General features: G+C 41.1%; 1 protein-coding gene across 1 annotated transcript in view; it reads right to left on the bottom strand.

Annotated features, from left to right (window-relative positions):
* ADAM23 (ADAM metallopeptidase domain 23) overlaps window positions 1–20,809 on the bottom strand; it is a 164,288-nt gene that overhangs the window by 120,443 nt on the left and 23,036 nt on the right. Inside the window, exon 3 of the mRNA XM_012661203.1 lies at window positions 10,870–10,946. Coding sequence (XP_012516657.1) covers window positions 10,870–10,946 — 77 coding nt within the window. The remainder of the gene's footprint in view (window positions 1–10,869; window positions 10,947–20,809) is intronic.

Below are 20,809 nucleotides of genomic sequence, written 5' to 3'. Positions count from 1 at the left end.
CACTCCATGCCCCTGCTTACCTTCAGGTCTCCACACTGCCTTTCCCTTCAAACCTTTGTCTGACCAACTCTTACACAAGCTTTAGGTCTGAGTTGAGACACTTAGCTCCACAAACTTCTAGCTCCCTATCCATTCCCACCCCTAATCTGGGTTAGGTATCCCTATGTGGGGTGAAAGCATCCTGTATTTTTTTGCCCACTACAGGATTCTCAGGTTGTCATTAAATGCCTGCAAACTTGTCTTTCTCCTCCATTGTTCTATAAGCTTCCTGAGGGAAGGGCTTCTCTCTGGTGACTTTAACAGTGCCTGGCACTTAGCAGGCACTCAATAAACATTTGTGAAATTAAAGTGCTTGAAATGGTTCATATAATAAAAGGCTTACCTCAGTGGAAATCTATCAATCAATTCACTGAGGTTAGAAAGAACTTTATGCGCTTGGCTAACACAGAGGGTCGATAAGAGATGTCCATTTAAACAACACTTCTGGTCATGTGCAAAACCACAGTTGCACACATTAACCATTGTGCTACTGAATGTCCTGCTACATCAGGGCCAAAGGGATTAAATTCTCTTTGACAGGAGAACACTCACATCTGCAGACAAACAGATAAACTTCTTTCACCAGATAATGAGAATTACACAACCCACTATGTTGCCTTTCTCACTTAACTGTCAGAAAAGTAATATTTAAATTCAGTAACTACCGTAATTAACTCATCTCAGATGCCTAGTCACATCTAATTCTCTGTGCTTTTCAATTTTTTGCCATGATTAACGTCTGCTGGAATTTTTATACATTACTTTGTACAACCAGGAAATGTTCTGAATAATGAATCAAGTTCAGGTTTTACTTGCCAACATTCTGCATTGGAGTGGACACTTACAAAGGGTCTTCTTTTATCCATCAGTCAAGAAATAGCCCCTTAATTCACTAGATATGTTTTTTATATCCTAGATAATGTAAACAGTACGATATGATCCCACTGATAATTAGATGCCTTTGGCTCTTCTAGAAATTCTTAGTTGCCTACGTTTTTTCTTCTTGGTGCTGGAGACTACAGCCACAGGCTCCTCTTTTCTGGGCAAGCACAATCTTCTCATCACCCAGAACTTTGAAAATCTAAATCTAGCTCCTCTGGCCCTCCTGATTTCCCAGCCTGGTGTTTAATCCCCTTTGTCCCGTTCATCCACAATAATTATTGTCAATAGGCAATGGGGTGGGGTAAGGAAGCCTCCACTACACTTACTTCACCACCCAAGAGTCATGTTAGGCCTCGTCCATCCATGACAATCAAGAATCAGCACATAAATAACAATGGCTTGGTTGTGATTTTATTTTTAATAATCCTGTTATTATGTTTAATTGTAAAAGTCATCTTCAAACAATTTTGAAAGCAGGATACACATTCTAAATAAATAGAACTAGAACCTACTAAAATTTGAGCAATATTTATTGTAATTTAAGTTTTTTCAAGAGTTTTTGGACCTGATCTACCCGTATAAAAATGAGTCTTCAAAAGCAAATGATAATATCCAAAGCATCGAATACAGATTAACTTTTCAATCAGAAATGCCCAAGATGAGACCTGATAGGTACTCACCCGATCGGTGAAACTATGGCCAAAAGAAGAGCTACCTGGTACCCTAGAATCAAAATGTTCAGGACTAGACAGGAAAGGATGCCTTCAGGAGAGAAAATCCCATTGCTTAGAACACTGCTGGACCTCTAGGACATATAAAATGCAACATTCATCCACGTAATACTTCACTCGGCACAGTGGCAATCAACATTTACAGCAACTTCGGGGATCTTTGCCTCTTAAGATTTTTATTACCAAAGAAGCTTTTTCAAAATTACCAAACCAATTCCAATCTTCGTAAAGTACCTAAATGAAAAAGACCATAATTTCTCAAAACAGTACTTGGGAATTAGAACATGAGAGACAAACAGATTTACCCATTAACAAGCAGCACTTGACGCTGAATGTTTCACTGCAGTGAGTAAGCAGTAAATGAATTCGGGTGGTGTATTAGTTTGCTAAGGATGTCATAAAGTATGTCACACACTGGTGGCTTAAGCAACAGAAATTTATTTGCTCACAGTTCGGGAGGCTGGAAGTCCAAGATCAAGGTGTCGGCAGGGCTGGCTTCATTCTGGGGGCGCTCTCCTTGGCTTGCCGGTGGCTGCCCTCGCACTGTGTCTTCACATGGTCTTTCCTCCCCACACAGGAGAGTCTGTGTCCAAACTTTCTCTTCTTATAAGGACACCAGCCTAAGACTTCATTTTAACTTAATTACCTCTTTCAAGACCTTACCCCAAATACAGCTACATTCTGAGGTTCTGGGGGTTAGGACTTCAACATACGAATCGGGGGACATAACAGATGGTTCTGCTCAGCAAACAGGATTATTTTAAATCCTATTGGGACCTTCTGCAATTTCTTTATATTGTTAAAAATGGAACAAAAGTGGTTCCATTCTTTTTCTCACTTAATGTGAACAGACGTGCAATCATTAGAATCGTGCCCAGCTTGCTTGTAAACTGACAGTCCAGCACTGTGACCGCAGCAGCCACAGTGAAGAAGGCTCTAGGCAGAGAGCTCACACTGGAATCCCAGCACGTGGCTAAATCTCACCAGGCCTCACGTTACTCAGTAGTAAAATGGGGATAATCATCTCTTCCTCTCAGGGTTATTAAAGGAATTTAAAGAGAAGAATATGGGTAAAGGGCTTCGCATGGGGTCTATCACCATTACCACTGTAGTAGAAAGACTTCCTTCTGTAGGTAGAGCCCTTGAAATTAGGAAATGAAGCATTCAGCCTATGAGTTAGCAGCATTGTAAACACCCAGACTCCTGGAATGTAGAGCAATGTACACATCATCTACTCTAACCCCTTCAGACTAAAGCCCAGAGAGCGTGCCCAGCTGGCATCCCCAGCTGCAGAGCTGAGACTAGAAGTACTGACTCCAAATTCCCAGGCTGGTGCCATCCCAGCTTCCCTTTCCCAGAAACCCGAGAGGAATTTCCCCAGTGGGGCTGACGGGCAGATAGTCGTAGAGAAACTGGGGCCAGCATTGACACACGTGGCCAGCCAATCTAGGCTTGGGAGTCACACAAACTCAACACCTAAGGGCAACAACGACCCCGACAAGGACCCCACAGCCTCAGGCTGGTATGGGTCCCCAGCCACAGCTCTTGACTTCGGGTCCCATCACTAGCAAAAGGAAAGTGCAGCAGGAGGCCTGTTTCTTCTCCACATGTTTCTTTTTACAAACCAAGTTCGATCTCCAAACCTGCAGACCTGAAAAAACATCTAGCAGAATGAAGCTGAAATTCCCCTTAGAATCCAGGGCATCCTAATAGGCGGTTTGCCTTCCAGCTGCTGCTCGGTAGCTCAAGCTTCTCTGGGCGTGGGGGCTCAGCAGCCTTGACTCGCTCCAGGGGTGCGGTGCTTTCTGGCTCCCACACCTCTGCCCCGCCACTCGCCCATGCAGCATGCAGCTTTCTCCCTCCCACATCTTTCAAAATCTAAGGCATCTATAGTGGCTGCTGACAGGTCCTGCTCTCACGCCCTCAGTAGTCACCTTGACACACTAAAGGCAGCTTCTGGAAATACCTGAGACTCATGGCCTGAGAGCTTTTTTCCTGCCCAGGAGGAAGTAGCAAGAGTTATTGCCCCCAGAAAGAGCCATCAGCCAGTAACACACCGGCAGCTCCCCTGCCTCACAGCTGGATAACTCTCTGGCATGAGAATCCACAGACGCCCAGGGCTCCTTGGTGGGAATGAGCTGCAGATGCCCACAGTAGCAAGCAGCTTGAGAACTCATCCCTCCCTGGCTTCTTTCTCTTCCTTATCTCACTTCCCCACTCCCTCTCAGGCATTTCCTGAAATCCTCACCCAAGGTCTGCTACCAGGGGATCCAAAACCAAGGCAGCATCATGCAAGACTCCCATCAAATTCCACCTTCCCCAAAAAACCTCCCCTGCTCACCAAGGTCTCCTAAGTCACTTTCTATCACGTTACAATGCTATTCGCACACATTTTCATCTCATTCCTCTACCATGGGCTCTTGGAGAGGGGCAATTCTTTCACAAAGCTCCAAATTCCCTGTGTTTCTCCGCAGAGTATCTTACGCAAAGGAGATGCTCAATCAATGTTTGTCGACTGCATGAAGAATGAACCAACCATGCCAGTCAGCAAGAAAGTTGGACTCTTTAACCTACTGAAACTGTATCAGTGTGGCCGTTTCCTTCTTTCATAAGCATGAACTACTTTAAATGACAAAATTACCATGTGCATATATTTCTTTAAATCAGCATTTCTACATATTCATCTTAAATAAAACACCTCTGATTCCCAGAAAATCAGAACAAAGATATTTTTCTAAATTCAGAACTACTCTCTACTCTCCAAGTTTTCAGTCCACTCCTCAGTTTTAGGTCTCAGCCACCCAGTGTGGATGTCTTACACAGATTTCACCCAAGCAGAGCTCTCCGTGGGCATCATTCAAGACAAACACACAAGAAGGCTTATAACACCACCACATTCTCTGGCTGGAGTAGTGTTTTCTCAGGAACGTGCTGCTACCTTATTAACCAAGAAGGCTTTACGCTTGATGCATCCTGAGAATTTGTCCCTCTCTATATAGGGCAGAGGCAAAGAGAAGCAGAGATTTCACTTCACAATAAACAGAAGAGCATGCTGAGGGTCTGAGCATTCACCTAGGACAAAATCAGGTGGCCTGGAAATTTAAATATCCAAATATGCAATGGCCCACGAGTCTTGTCACGTTCTTTAGCAGGTGTCTAGTAAGCAGCTGTGGGACAACTGGAGAAGTACCAAATGTATCCCAAACATGCTTTCAACTCAATGGAGGTATGTTATCTGACTTGTGCTACTTTTAATGTGTATCAGTCTTTGGAAGTCCCAGGGGTGAGGATTGTCTCCTCTCTGTGTATGATTAGAATTAGATCATAAGCTCCATGAGATCAATGACTCTTACTCAATGCTTAATCCCCCAACACCCAGTCCAGTGACTGCCTTGCTGCACCGACGATAATTAACTGTAAATACAAATATTTACTGAACATGCCCTTCTGACTAACAGACACGTGGAAGTACCACACATTATCTCATTTAATCCTCACAACAACCTACAATTTAAGAAGGAAATTAAAGTTTAAAAAGTTAAGGATAAAAAAAAGAAGTTAAGGATACATCCATACAGTGGTATATTATTCAGCTACATCATGAATAAACCCTGAAAACATTAATCTAAGTAAAAGAGACCAGTCACAAAAGGCCACACATTGGGTGAGTCCATTTATGTGAAATGTTCAGAATAGGCAAATCCATAGAAACAGAAAGTAGACTCGTGGTTGCTAGGGGCTTAAAAAAGAGGGAGGGGAATGGGGAGTGACTGCTCATGGGTACAGGGTTTCTTCCGGGGATGATAAAAATGTTCTGGAATTAGATTGTGGTGATAATTGCACAACTCTTGAATATAATTAAAAGCCATTGAATGGTACACTTTAAAGGGGTGCATTTTATGGCATGTGGTTGCATTTTATGGTGAAGGTTGTGGAGGGAGAGGTGGGGAAGGAGGAGGAGGAGGAAAGGAAGAAAAGAAAGAAGTTAAGAAACTTGGCCAAGATCATACAGCTGGTAAATGGCAGGCCTTGGATTCGAATCCAGCCTGTTTGACTGTGGAACCTGTGCTCTCAACCATTACGCAGCTCTGATCATGGCTATTCCCAGTAAACACCTGCTGAAGCACCAGCAAATATAATTATGGATAATACGGGCTTTGTCGTAATTCTAATCACACACACAGAGGAGACAATCCTCAGACCCCTGGGGCTTCCAAGGTCTGACAGACATTAAGAATTGTTGACCTAATGTCAATCATACCTCAATGAAATGTTTTAAAAATTAAAATTTTTTTAAATTTAAAATGCTTGACACCAAAAAAAAAAAAAAAGAAGAAGAAAAGAAATGTTGACCGAGAAATCTTTTGAAAACCTACTGTAACTTGGAACGATGGCTGTTCTAGAGGAAAAATAAAACAAGATTTTAAAGAGGGAGTATTCTGAGAGGACCATGACTAAAGGTCCTCTGAGGCCACAACTGAATAAAATGTAAACCTGACCAGTCACTTCCGTGCGTCCTGCCCTCCGGTGCCTCCCTCCCAAACTCCTGGCCGGGCACACAGTCCCGCAGGGCCTGGCAACACGGCTGCTCCCACTCTGACCTCAGCTCCTCAGTCCCCCACCCCTGCCCGCCACTGCACTCCAGTCACCACGGCCTCTGTCCTTCTTGAACATTCCACCTCCTCCTCAGCACGAGCTGTGTTGCTGTCCCAGCCATGTGGAACCCTCAGCTTTCCGGCATCACGTGGCGGCCCCTCTTTACAACCAGGGCGCAGCCCAGCGTCCCCCAACAGACAGGCCTCTGGCTTCTTCCGCCTCCACCCGAGTCCCCTCCCTCACACAGCCCAGGGGTTTCTGTGCTCGGTACCTGCCTCCTCCTCTGGAAGGACGCTGTCTGGGGAGGAGGGGTCCGGTCTGTCTTATTCCCAGCAACATCAGCACCCCGAGTGGTCGCGGGCACACAACAGATGCTCCCTGGCAACTGCTGAACAAATGAATAAAACACACAGCGCTGCCTTGTGATGCCTCCACAAGCCAAGGCCTCCTCGTTCAATCTAGGAAAATGCGGACTCAAAAGAGGCTCTCCTCGGGAACTCACGGCCCGATAGTCCTCACAAGATGGTCTTCCAGGCCTGGTGAGGTCACTAATGACGTGGATTCTGTGGCCACCGCCTGGAGCAGTTTATGGTAACATCTTTATTCACTCACTTCCTCGCACACTGAGCCCACATGCTGATTACCAAGCACCTTTTGCCTTTTCCCTCCTAACTGATGATTCAACATTGTTGCCTATAACGTGGCAATGGTCACCCTGTGGTGGAAATGAGATTCCTCTTTCCTCAGAAGCTCTTTTGAGTCCTCCATGACGAATTTAAACATTTTCTTGACTCTCTAACTTTATTCTAACATGGATCAGACTTTTTAGTTAATCCCAGCCCTTACAAGTCATTTACACTAGAGCCCACCCCCACAACACATCTCACACTGCGACCCCGTTCCCCTGTCTCCAGGGCATGGTATGTACCAGTATTACACACTCATGCTGCGCTCCGAAGGCTCAGGACCGCCCTGCTGGGGAGGACGGCAGCTCTCATGGCCTCCCTGCACTGCATGTTTCACTCTGGAGAGCTCCATTCCCTCCAGTCCATAGCCTCCTCTTGACTTCATCTCCTTTATTACCCTGACTGGATCCCGACACTTAACAACCCAAGTCATTCGTCAGTGTTCAAAGCGCTGTGCCTGAACCCTTCTTCTTTGTGCCACCACAAAGACTGGAACCTGGATCTACACTACAATCCGCCTCCTTCACTCACACTGTGGTGACGGAGCACCCAGATCTTAAAAAATAATAAAAATAAAATTTAAAAAACAGTCCAGGCACAGTGGCTTATGCCTGTAATTATAGCACTTTGGGAGGCCAAGGTGGGAGGATTGCTTGAGGCCAGGAGTTCCAGACCAACCTGAGCAACATAGCTAGACCCCATTTCTACCAAAAACAGCCAGGCGCAGTGGCACACGCCTATAATCCCAGCTACTTAGGAAGCTGAGCCAGAAGGATCGCTTGAGCCGAAGAGTTTGAGGTTGCTGTGAGTTATGATGATGCCACTGCACTATAGCCTGGGACACAGTGCAAGACCCTGTCTCAAAAAAAAAAAAAAAAATCAAGAAAAAATACACAAAGACTAACACCTAACACAAAGATTTCATGATTTCTAATGAAGGTTGTTCACACATTCTTTAACTAGACCCTGATGAGCTTCCCCACCCATTCCTCCCTGCAATTAGTCTAAATTTTCATCATTTTCCTCAAACCCCAACACACCATCCCTCTCCATCCCCATCCCTTCAGCAGACAATGCTGTCTCCAAGAACATCTTCAGAGGTGCATTTATTCAACTCCATGCTCTCACCTGCACACACCCTAATACCTTCATACCTATGCAGGATGAACTGTCTCCCCTGGTTCAAAACTAAATTCTGCCCTTATGCTTTGATTTCACTCCCTTCTGTCTGCACCCAGCTCTTGCCCTATAAATTATCTCCTCTCTCTTCTGTATGTTCCACCTCTGACTCTCATCAGCTCCATCTCTCAATCTATCCACTTACTCCGTGATCACTAAAAAGCCCCGCCTTGACCCCGGAATCATCTTCTAGCTCTTTTCTTCTCACCCAAGCCTCCACAATCGGCATTGCCATTCCACCTCATCTCCTCCCCTTCACTCCCAGCCCACTGCGGCCTCACACTGCTGCTTCCAGACCACCAGTGACCACTTTCTTGGCAAACCCAAAGGGCAACTTTTGCTCCTACTGCACTAGATCATTCTACACAGCATGTGATACTGCAAATCACAGCTTTCTATTTGAAACTCTCTGTCATTCTCCTGATTCTCCTCCTACCTCTCTGATCACTCATTCTCAATCTCCTTCGTGGGTTCTTCTTCCTCTCCCCACCTCGTAACTATCCCCCCAGCTTCTCTCTCCTTTCTCTACCTACCCTCCCTGAGCAACCTCATTCATAGCCATGGCTATGTTTGTAGTATTTATATGAAAATAACTCTTGAGTCCCCTCTTTCTAGCTCCCACCTCTCCTCTGAGGTTACACACAGCAACCTCCTTGGCATGGCTTCATGTGTGTCCCAGAGCCCCTCAAATCTATTATGACTCCTCTGACATCACATTCTCTTCCCTTGAACCAGTTAATCTGTTTGTTCTCTGGTGCTACCCATTTTAGCTAAGTACCCCCCCTCCACCCAACCAACCAATCAAGGCACCTCTGTTGTCTTTAACTCTTCTCTCTGCTTTGCCATCCACATTGAAGCAATCCTAATGGTTTTTAACAACTTGATTTCTTAAAAGTATTCCCTCTCCCTGCATCTTAGCAGTTCCTGAGAACAGAACCTCTGTTTATTTCCCTGACTTGATTCTTCACAGTCCAGGGGATAATGGCCAAGTACTTGAGCATGAAATACCAGATATTCCATGAGTTGAACTGTCCCTTGGCCTATCTCTCCTGACCCATCTCCCTCTGCATCAACCTTGTCATTTATGAGGAAGCTCAACAAAAGACTCATGCTCCCCTAACATGCCATTGCAACATGGCCCTGCCTCTGTAGACACACTATCTCACATGCCTAGAACACACTTCTCCAAGATTTAGTTTGAGCATCATCTTTTCCAAGATGCCTTTTCACCCTCCTCTACCCAGAAGAGCTGTGTCTCCTTGATGCTACCAAAACATTTCACATTAACCTCTAGTACATTTCACACTCTTCTAAAATTATATGTGTATCTACCAACCTTACCCAGGGAGACTCCAAATTTTTCAAGACAAGGACTTGTCATAATAGGTGCTCAACTTGATTCCTTCACATGCTAAACATTACTGATGAATAATTTCTGGCATGTTTCTAGACCTTTAAGTACCTGGACATCCCCTATGACCCTTTCTCCTTCATCTACTATTTAATTGGGAAATTCTGGTATGGCCATGATATTTTATTGTTCAAAACACATAGCAGTGTCGGTTGCTATCATCATGCTACAGTTTGGAATGACGGTCTCCACTGCAGTAAGAGTTAAAGGAATAGAGGACTTGAACTAAAATTAGCCATATCTTGCTACTCAACATAGTCTAAGATTTGGCAAGACAAATCTCTTAGGCAGGCATACTGCTGACACAGCATGGTGAAACTGAACTCAACCACAGAGGAAAACCTGCAATACCTTCAACAAAGGAAATTCTGAGTTCTGCTGATTCACTGTGACTTAAAGCTGCAATAACACTTGAGTAAGGAGCACCCAAGCTGACTCTGCATTTTTTTCTGCAGAGCTCACAGTATTTGGCACATGAGAAATTTAATAGTTGTTCTTTACAGTCCTTTGCAATTGCTCAGATATTGGCTGTGGTCATCTGCATCATAGCGTTCGACAGCACTAAGTGGTATTTTTCTTGCAAAGATGAAGTCCTGATCAAAATGCTAATGAGAGCTTAAAATACTGACTGGAGTTTTTGTAACTCAGGAACACCACACAAAAAATCTCTTTCACCAAAGAAAGGCTCAGTGCTAGCTCTATTTAAGACTGAAGAGCCCTGGTTAAGTCAACAGCTCTTGGTCACACTTTGTACAAAGACATCTGTGCAACTGGTTCCAACTTAGGAAACAGCATTTAAATATCAACACACACATGCTCAGAGACAATCAGGTAAATTGTCATCAGGACCAAAATTTCTAAGAAACCATATTAGAGGAAATTATGAAGCAAAGAATCTTCTCAAAGTAGGTATTTGCAAGTCATCACTTACTTCGTTCTTCCTACAGAAGTCACGTGAATTGCATTATAAAGGGTAAAATGGAAGAAATTTCTAGACTGAAGCTAAATTATACTTGAATCAGTAATTTATCATGCTTCTTATATATAGCGATGATTACAGTTAACATTTAACTAGCATTACGTCAAATATTTATTCCATTTAAAATCATAACATTAGCATGACATTTGAGATATTAAACACGTTAAATGTCTTTTCTTTCAGGAAAAGAAAAAAAGGCAGAATTCATCTTTCAGACTTTTATATTTTACTTTAAGTGCTCGATGACATATAATCAGCTAGAAAATATCAGTTGCTTCAACAACAGACATTATTTTGACTAAACCAATATCATAAAAATGAATTTATTGTACCTGCTTTATAAGAGCATTATGACTAAATACTTACTTATTCAGTATGAGGTCAAGAATGAATTTGGAGCCGAAGGCTTCAATCTGGAAACTTGCCTGGGCCAGATGGATGGCCTATGGATTCAAAGACAGAAAGAACTTTAACTTACTTTCCTGTCTTTAAGAAGGATTATGCTCATATCAAGAATGATATCTAACAGGAATAACTTTTTTACATATTGATTCATTTCTTTATAAATCTTTATGTAGCAATTCATTTCTTCAGGAGACTAGGTGCATGTCATGGTTTTGCTGGGAAGATCTAAATATCTGCACTGCAAAGAACTAATAAGATGACCAGTCCTTTAAAATGAACTCATTGAGATCAAATCAAGAGCATATTCTGCTGGACTTCCAAAGTGACCGTGATGAATTATGCAAAAGTCTGACTAATTAAAGCTTGATTTCAGCCTATTTTGTGCACAAAGCTAACCAATTCTTTCTGCACACCTAAGTAAAAAATCATGTCAGTGCTCTCTGCTCTTCAGCAGGAATTGGAACTTTCTCTGTAACTTTCTCTAAATGATGTATCAGCAGAATGTGACAGTAAAATGACCTTCTAACTTCAGAAAGCACTTAGAACCTGGCCCTTTGTGAATACTGAGAGTTTATGTCCCCCTGTAAGAGTCACACACTTACAAGTACTGTCATTATTATGTCTTTGTTCAAGATACAGACATAATTCCATCTAAACATGAATCATATTTTCAAGGTGCTAAAAATTAGTATAGCTCAGAGAAGCATCTCACATAATGTAAATTAACAAATCAATGTAGTTTCCTCAAAGTATTATTCAACATAAAACCTCCTTTGTCACCCTATCAGATGACAAAAAATAAAGGCCAAGGATGAATGTACACTGACCCCCTCCTACACCCCCTGCCAATTTCGTTCCTAAGGCATAGTGGACACCAGGACAAACACACCATGCTTCCATTCCCAGTACTGTCTATTCCCACCTCCCCCAGGATGGCCCCACTCCTCTGTGCCCTCCCCCTCCATTTTTGATTATCGAAGCCCTTCCCATCCTTCAAAGGCATCCCACCTGCGTTACTTTCCATGAAGCCTCCTTCACACACAATCCTTGTTGTCAGGGCTTCGGGAGCACTTCATTTGTTCCTCCTTCCGTCTGGCATGATATGTGTCCTCCCTACCCCTCCCCTGGGCGGTGAGCTCCACCTCACATATCACAGGGTCTTGCAAACAGGGCATAGATTAATGATCCTTCCCCAAAATATCTGACCTTTCAAATAATTCACCAAATATTTGGTGTCAAGATTATTTTGCTATGCCAAACCCATAGAACTCTATAAATAAAACATGACTTCTACTACCAGTCAAGCACACTGCCAAGTCAGATTGTCACTCAATAATAGTAATTAATAAAATCTATCAAAAAATTTAAAAATATTAAATTTTAAATAAAAAACAATGAGAGAGAAGGTTCCTGAATCCTGAACACCGTGGAACGCCTAGACAAACTCCAGACAACCATGTAGAACAGGGTCAACCACAATTGTCCCGGGCTTTCTGCATCCAGACAACTACGTGAAAGACAGAGAAACTTCTGCCTTGTTGAGTGTGGTCTCTGTCAGCTGCAGCAGAACCTCTATCTATTCAATACAAATACCCATTAGTTTTTAATGTAATTTCATTCTGTACCTTGAAGCATTAACTTTGGCATAAAGATTTTTATACTGATGAATCATTTGCACAAGAAGAAGTTTTTTAGCTCTGATCCCAAACTTTAAAAAAAAAAAATATCTAAAACTTATTTGCCGAGACTAAGATAGGTCCTGAAGCATATTTTCTCTTAAGAATACTATATAATAGAGAAGAGTTCATGAATGGCAACCTGACCTAAAAGAGCTGATAAATATACCTCCTTGAGCATCTTTTAGAAGTACTAAGAAGAACCTGAAGGTGTCCCAGTAAAAGGCTCATTTTACTGCAAATAAGCAACAAGACAAGTACAAACACTAGCAACACCCTGTTACAAAATAAGGTAGCCTGGTGGTAACTGCAGTAGGCTCATTCTACTGAATTACTAGGAGTTATACAATTTGATAATCGTTGAAATAAGTTTATACCAAGTCAACATGACGCACTTCAGTTTAACGGAATTTAATGAAGGAGACAGCAAATATTAATATATAGCCATACTACCCATATTATTTTTGGTTGATTTAATATGAATTCAGAGATGATTAACTGATCAGCATCACTAAAAATACAAAAACTACATACAATACCGTTCCTCTTTTACAAAGAAGGAACTACGCAGTGAGGTTTAGAAATGTATTCAGTAATACAAACTCAGATCCTAAGGATACTTCAGAGAAGAGTTCATGAACCACACACGTTAGGTCATTAGCTATTTTCTCCTTTAGGGTAGCTATTAAACAGCCTTGTTTTTATAAGGACGGTCACTAAAATAGCACTGTAGAAGAACGCAGGGCTTTCTAGCCAAAGCGCATCACTTCACAACAAGAATATGCACATCCCCGGGCTCAGAATTACCGCCCTGAAGGACTGAGAACAGCTGTTGCCTAAGTATTTTGGTATTTTTCTTTTGACTCAGAATCTGGCACAGGGAAATTACAGGAGCTCTATAAACAAAAACAACTAAACTCAATTATATACACAAACCTCCTTCACTGAAGAACAATTTACACATCTTAACAATGTGCTTTTGTTGTTTTGTTTTTTTCCCAGTAGATAGCACCTAATGGGGTAATGTTAAATAACTTTAAAAGACTGTTCAGTTGCTCAGCTACGACTTGTTTCGTACCTTATCATCAAGCAATGTTATGATATTAAGCAATCACACATACTTGCCTGTGTGTAAGGTACATCACACAAGCTGAAGAGACACAGTTATGTTTTCTTGGGACTCATATTCTAGAATAGTTAATACAGACTTGAAAATAAGAAACAACTACTTATAGAAATAAAAAGCAGGCATTTGCAGGGTATACATGTTTTAATGCAACGATGCTTCACACATCCTGGGTGTCAAATGGTATCCTTTACCACTTGGCAAGGATTTGTGAATTCTGTAGAGTGTACCCACAGCTGGAACTGAAAACATGAAATGAAAAGTCTATACTTTCCCAGAATTCAAAAAAATATTATGAGACTGAATTTTATTATTAAGTAGAAATTGAGCAACTTGCAGTGTCGGTATCTGCGCTATGGATCGCCACATCCTCTGAGCACCTATTTTACTTTAATGTGCTTGAAACTATACATGATCTGGGGAGAAGAATAAAATTTGGAAGTGGTTTCCCTGCTCTTAAGATATATTCAGTTTATTTAGTGAGATACTCATTTAAGTAATGCAGAAAACATGCCCAGAGTGGCAAGAAAATGCTTTACAAATACAGGTAAGAAGCCCTGTAGGGTATCCAGCAAGCCCAAGCAAACATCAGTGGAATGACTCCAGCTCTGCTTCCTAAAAAAGAAGGCTATGGATGTGGGGTGCTAGGAGGAATGGTGCTAGAGAGAGCAAAAGGCAGCAATTAGAGTTAGAAGCCAGGATTAGGGAAAACTGTCCTCTCTAAGGATTCATGATTACCAGTGGGACTGCAGGGAATCTTTCTCTTGTTTTTACTTCCCTCACTGCTGTGATAATGCAATGTTTATTCTATGTTTATTAAAATATTGAATACAATTTATACGCTGTGTGTATGTGCAGGTGTGTGTGTATGTCAACTATCATCTTTTCAGAAAGTATTTTCTCTTCCTTTAAATTATTGAATACGGTTCCTTCCCTTGGTTACTCTTATGGTTTTTCAACAGACCCTTCAAGAGTTTCTACTCCATTTTCTCCAAATATAGTGGAGAAAGTGCACAGAATCTTAAACTGCACCTTCTTTTGAGGTTCAGGATATTTTATTATGTTTCAGAGAAAACAGATCAGGAAATTCACCAACCATCAAGATGGGAGGAAGAGAACCAGTGACTGAACGCTAGAAGGAGCCCGCCCTGCTGCACTGGGTTAAGCTGCTGAAGACAGAAGCCATGCCACCGAAGACAGAAGCCATGCCACCAGGAAGCCCTTTGCCAGCTTGGCTGCCTTGGTATGTTTTTCTTTTCACATAAAAACAAAACAGAGACACAGAATCCAGTAACCCAAACAATAAAATGCCAATGAGAAATAAAACGTGAAGTTTAAATTCAAACAAGTTTGAGGAAAATAAGTCACTTTCTTTAGATTGTAGAGACTCTTCTTAAGAGCACTAGTCTGGATCTACTCTGCAGCTGGAGAAACATAAAAGTCCAGCTTGTGGATCTTTTTTCTGCCTAATGCAAAAATTCAAGTATGTAAATATATCTTAGGAGCTTTAAAGTCCAATAAAATATTGATAGGCTATTTTTAATTGCAATCTGGTTCTAATCCCTTATTCAAAGTTAGAACATTGTTGATCACATAGACTCATGTTATAATAAAAATAATGATGTCATATATTTCTTATGTTTTAATCATCTCAAAAGTACTGTCATGCTATCCAGAATAATATAGCACCCCATGAAGTTGGTAGAGCAGACATTTTTATTACCCTTTTATAGAAGAAAAACATTTTTAAAAGGTACAGTGAGATTAAGTGATGTTTTTGTCCAAGGTCATACATCAAAGGAAGAAATAGGAGGTGTTAGCTTCAGCTCAGTGAAAAAAAGTGCCAAGTTTATGCCAGAAGTTCTCCAACCTCAATGTTTCCTGGTCATTAAAATATAAATAATAATAGCTTACCAATACGATGTGTGCAAGAATTAAATTATACAATAGTGTAACAGAAAGTTTCTAGAAAAGGTTGGCCACATTGAAAGAGTTCAATAATTTAGGAAGAAGAAGCAAAGTAGAAAGAGAAAGGGAAAAAGAGAAAAATAACATAATGTTTTGGAAAGGGTACCTATCAGTTAGTCCCACCTTAAAAGTCTTTCCCAGGATAGCCGGCCACCTTCTAACAAATTCCAGTGTGCATTTACACTATGTAAAATTTGAAAATTTTATATTTTTTATTGTTAATTACCATTATGCATTATGCTTTAACCTTGTTCAAGTTGTCGTGTCTTTAAAATAATATGAATCATTTTCCTTAGAAATGAAACAGCTGCAAATGTGACATGAAAGCAGTTCTGCAAATTAAGGTAATTTGCTGAACATTCTTGCCAAGATACATTTAAATATCATGATGTTTCCTTCTAGCATGTTCCAATTCACAGCATTATGACTTAAACCATGAGCAAATTTGTATTGAATACCTATCTTGTGTGAGATACTGGGGCAGTTTTAAAGATATAGAAGAATTAGTATTTATACCAAAAAGTTTAAAATCTGGTTGGCGAAATGAAATGAGAAACCACAAAGAGTGAAAACAATAATATGTCAATTAAATAATAATAAGTATTATTTGTAAAGATGCCACATACAATTTAAGCATGATTAATCACTAAATATGGAGTGTGGGCAACAAGTACATTTGAATCTGTGGAGTAAGACAGCTGGGGGCTGGAGAGAGCTGAAAATGGCTTATGGGGAAGCCATTCTCAGCATTTAAAGATAGACAGAGGCCAGGTGTGGGGACTCACACCTGTAATCCCAGCACTTTGAGAGGCCAAGGCAGACGGATCACTTGAAGCCAGGAGTTCGAGACTAGCCTTGGCAATGTAGCAAGACTCCTATCTCTACCAAAAAAAAAAAATTTAAATTAGCTGGGCTTGGTGGCAGGTGTCTGTAGTCCCAGATACTTGAGAAGTTGAGGTGGGAAGATCACTTTAGCCCAGGAGTTTGAGGCTGCAGTGAGCTACAATCATACCACTGCCCTCCAACCGAGGCAACAGAGGGAAATCCCATCTCTTAATAAAATTAAAAAGAAAACTTCGAATAGCTCTAGGATTGATTTACTAGGATGAAACTACAAAGTGTTTGTAAATGTCTGCTAACAAATAGATGCTTAAGAAAAATGCTTTTAAAGTAAAACACAGGATGCCTTCCATCTCAGAGTGTTATACTGCATTTTGGATTATGATGAGAATTTAACGTGATATTTCATCATAAAATAAAGCATTTCACGAGATCAATAAGTAGTGTGAACACACACACGTCCAAAAAAGTCTAATGTATTTTGCAAGCAATCTATCTTTTAGCCTTAATTTAAGAAGCTGAAGTCATACTCCTTGAAGACAATTACAGAGCCAACACAAAAACATCAGCAAAGCGCACTCTTCTTACCGGCCACAGATCTGTATTTCCTAATCAGAGAAGCAGCTTGTTGTTTGACTTTGTTCTCTGTGCCAACCTAGCCAAGAAAGATGAAACTTCTCTGAAAGAAATCTAGCCAATATCCAATTATCCCATCTGATGACACAGAAAAAAGGGAAGTATGGATTTATGGATTTGTGAAGAATTTTAAGTCCTGACCAAATCTTTTACAAGAGCTCCTCTCTAAATAAATCAGTTTTTAAAACATTCTAGATTCATCTTCCTCCCCTTTCTTACCTACCCTCAGTTTGAGGTCCTCTTAATGTTTGATATAGACAAAAGATGGACAATGAAGAGAAAGAGGAACAATAGGCATTGATAATTCAAATAGATATTCCAGTAAATAAATCATGTTAGCTGTACTGAAAATTTCTTTTTAAAATTCTTCATAGCTAGCCAAAAAATAGAAGCTATATTTAATATTATGGGGGTTGGATGGAGAGGTCAAACTATTATTTAGCAACCCTGGAGGACTCTGGAACAATACATTTTCACTGACAAAGCATCCTTGGATATTTACATTAAATGTCTTCTATACATTTACCCTTAGTCATTAATGTTTGTGGGATATTAAACTGACAATGTCAACTAAAGTGAGAGATTACATCACGAGGCTTCAGAGCATATGCTATTTGAAAATGAGTAAAGCAGTATAAGTATCACTACAGCCGTATTATTTAGCTTTCATATATTTTCTGAAAGATGAGTAAAAATATAGCTATGACAACAGTTACCATGGAAGCAGTTTCTTTCTGCTGCTTCCTGAATAGTAACATTTAATTTGATGCATTAATCTGGTAGCTGAAAAGTGTGATTCACCTTGTTCTTTTTCCTCGTTAATTCCCACATCACCAAACTGCACAACTCCAAGGAGTTGCTAATGCTTTTGTCATAAAGCGAGAACATATTTTGTCTTTCTAGCAGGAATTACTGAACACCCACTAAATAATTTAAATAATAGAATAGAAATAGGGTATAAGTTTTGGAAAGCAAAAGATGCACCAAGCTCCAGGCTTAATGTCTGTGACTCATTACACGATAGTTTTTTAAATTTGCTTTTATAACATTAATACTATCCTGAAAGAAAAAAGCCTCCTTTAAGGTAACACTCCAGGAGGAGTCCTCCCTGGTCTGTCTACTCTGGTCCCTGGAATTTGGGCTTACCAGCCCAGTAGACTCAAGTTAATTCAAATATTTATCCAGGGCGAAATAAGATTCTTTAATGTAAGTCTTTATGATGACCACATAAGGATTAGTTAAGAATGAATAATTCTGAAATACAAGATGAGGACTACGGTACAGTAATTACACAGTTCACTTGAGCATTGTCATGTCTAGCAAACCATAAATGACATAGAGTGGATTCAAATATTAATTTCCAGTTCTCCCTAAGAAACTACTGAAAACACGTAATCAGAAAAGGCTAAGCAGACCTGTCCAGGCCAGATCTCTCTTCTCTTGACATACCTTGATTCCACTGATCCTCATGAGTGGGTCTCACCCTGTCCCTGCCCAGTGATTTCTGTCGGGGTCTCTATACTAGGGCTAGTATTTCTATTTGCAAACATTTTTCAGACTCTGCTTATGAGACGGCTCAAATTTCATCCTAAATATATTGCTGTTTGGCAACCCTATTCCTAAGAGGCCTTTGCTTTCTTTGACTTGCCCCAGCAAGATGCATGTCACCAGTTGTGTTATTACTGGGGCAAAGCCTCATTTTGTCTACAAAGACCCACAGCTACAGATTAATTTCAGCATTCTCTGGTCCTCAGCTATGCCTGGTTTCTGTCCTTTGCTCTGAATTCTGACCTTATTTATGACCATGGAGGGGTTGCATTCTGCCTCTCTAGATGGAAAGAGTAGCTTTCAAATTGGAGGTCATGTCAAAAATGGATTTTCAATTTTACAAAATTGCAGGTGCCATTAGACTTCCTAAGTAACACTATTAAGGCATGTTTCTGGACACAGAGGCTCACAATTGTCCTGTTTCACAATTTTACTCAAAACAAATATGTGTACTACACACACATTACCCGAAACTAGATGTATAAAAGCTAATATTGATGTGACCTTGTGTTCTCTAACATGCAACGTCTACAGAGTTCTGCAAAACATCAACCACTCAGCCTATATTCATAAAATTTTTAAACCTAACATTTAGCATATTGACTACTACGCAGAATGTCTTACCTATTTTAGTAAACAAATGATAGATCTTACCATGTCCATGTACTGTTTGGGGTTTATTAAAACTCCATTTTTATTTCCAAATAAGAACCCAGAAATTACATGGAGTCTTGAAGACATATAGATATAAAAATAGTACTTTGGAATCTATCCATCTCCTCAGATTATATACTGCCTTGTTGGCTTCTATATTATACATGAACTCATTTAGTCATTCAACAAATAATTACGTGTGCCTACCATGTTTCAAGCAGAAGCCCTGGACTTCTGTAGTTTTCATTTTAGTGTGTATATTTTGGGGGTGGGTGGCTAATACAATCAACGAATAAATCAATTTAAAGCACGTTAGATGGTGATAAGTGCTAGAGGTGAAAAGACTGTCCAGGCGTGATGGCTCACACCTATCAATAATCCTAGCACTCTGGGAGGTGGAAGCAGGAGAATTGCTTGAGGTCAGGAGTTCAAGACCAGTCTCAGCAAGAGCGAGACCCCAACACTACTAAAAAAAAAAAAAAGAAGGAAATTAGCTGGGCAACTAAAAATGGAAAAAATTAGTTGGGCATAGTGGTGCACACCTGTAGTCCCAGCTACTCGGGAGGTTGAGGCAGGAGGATTGCTTGAGTCCAGGAGTTTGAGGTTGCAGTGAGCTAGGCTGACACTGTGGCACTCTAGCCCAGGCAACAGAGCAAGACTTTGTCTCAAAAGAAAAAAAAAAAAGATTAAATTAGGTAAGAGTCAAAGGGAATTAGGGAGTTGTAGACCAGAAAAGTAACAGTTTTAAATAGGACAGTCAGAGGACTCTTTGAAGAGGTGGCATTTGAGCAAAGACTGGGAAGTGAAGATGCAAGCCACAGGAATGCCTGGAGAAAGAGAATTCCCCAGGCGGAGGGAACAGCTAGTTGTGAAAACCCTGAGGCGGGGCATACTTGCTATGTTCACAGAATGTCAGTAAGGCCAGTTTGGGCCAAGTGGAGGGAGTCAAGGGCAGTGTGGTAGGCAATGAAGCTAGAGAACGAACGAGGGGTCAATCATGTAGGATCGTGTGGGTCACAGCCAGAACTTTGCCTCTTACTCTGAATGAAATCGGAAGTCGCTAAGGATTTTGACCTGAGGGGTGACATAATCCAGTTCCCATTTTTTAAAAGTTCACTCAAAGCTATTGTGTTAGCAGTGGACTAAAGGGGGCAGGCAGCAAGGGAGAAGAGAAGGGTCCAGCTAAGAGGCCATTGCAATAATCCAAGTGGGAGATGATGGTGGTAACAGCAGAATTGATGAGAAGTGCTCAAATTCTGGGTAGGCAGTGAAAGTAAAGTCGATGGGAGTTGCTTACAGATTCGATATGGGCTATGAATGAAATAGAGGAGGCCGGGCGCGGTGGCTCACGCCTGTAATCCTAGCACTCTGGGAGGCCGAGGCGGGTGGATTGTTTTCAGCTCAGGAGTTCGAGACCAGCCTGAGCAAGAGCGAGACCCTGTCTCTACTAAAA

The sequence above is a fragment of the Propithecus coquereli genome, unplaced genomic scaffold, assembly GCF_000956105.1.
Source record: "Propithecus coquereli isolate 6110/MARCELLA unplaced genomic scaffold, Pcoq_1.0 Scaffold70, whole genome shotgun sequence".
Lineage (NCBI taxonomy): Eukaryota > Metazoa > Chordata > Mammalia > Primates > Indriidae > Propithecus > Propithecus coquereli.
Note: the sequence above shows the minus strand (reverse complement) of the source record. Positions and strands in the feature narration are given on the sequence as shown.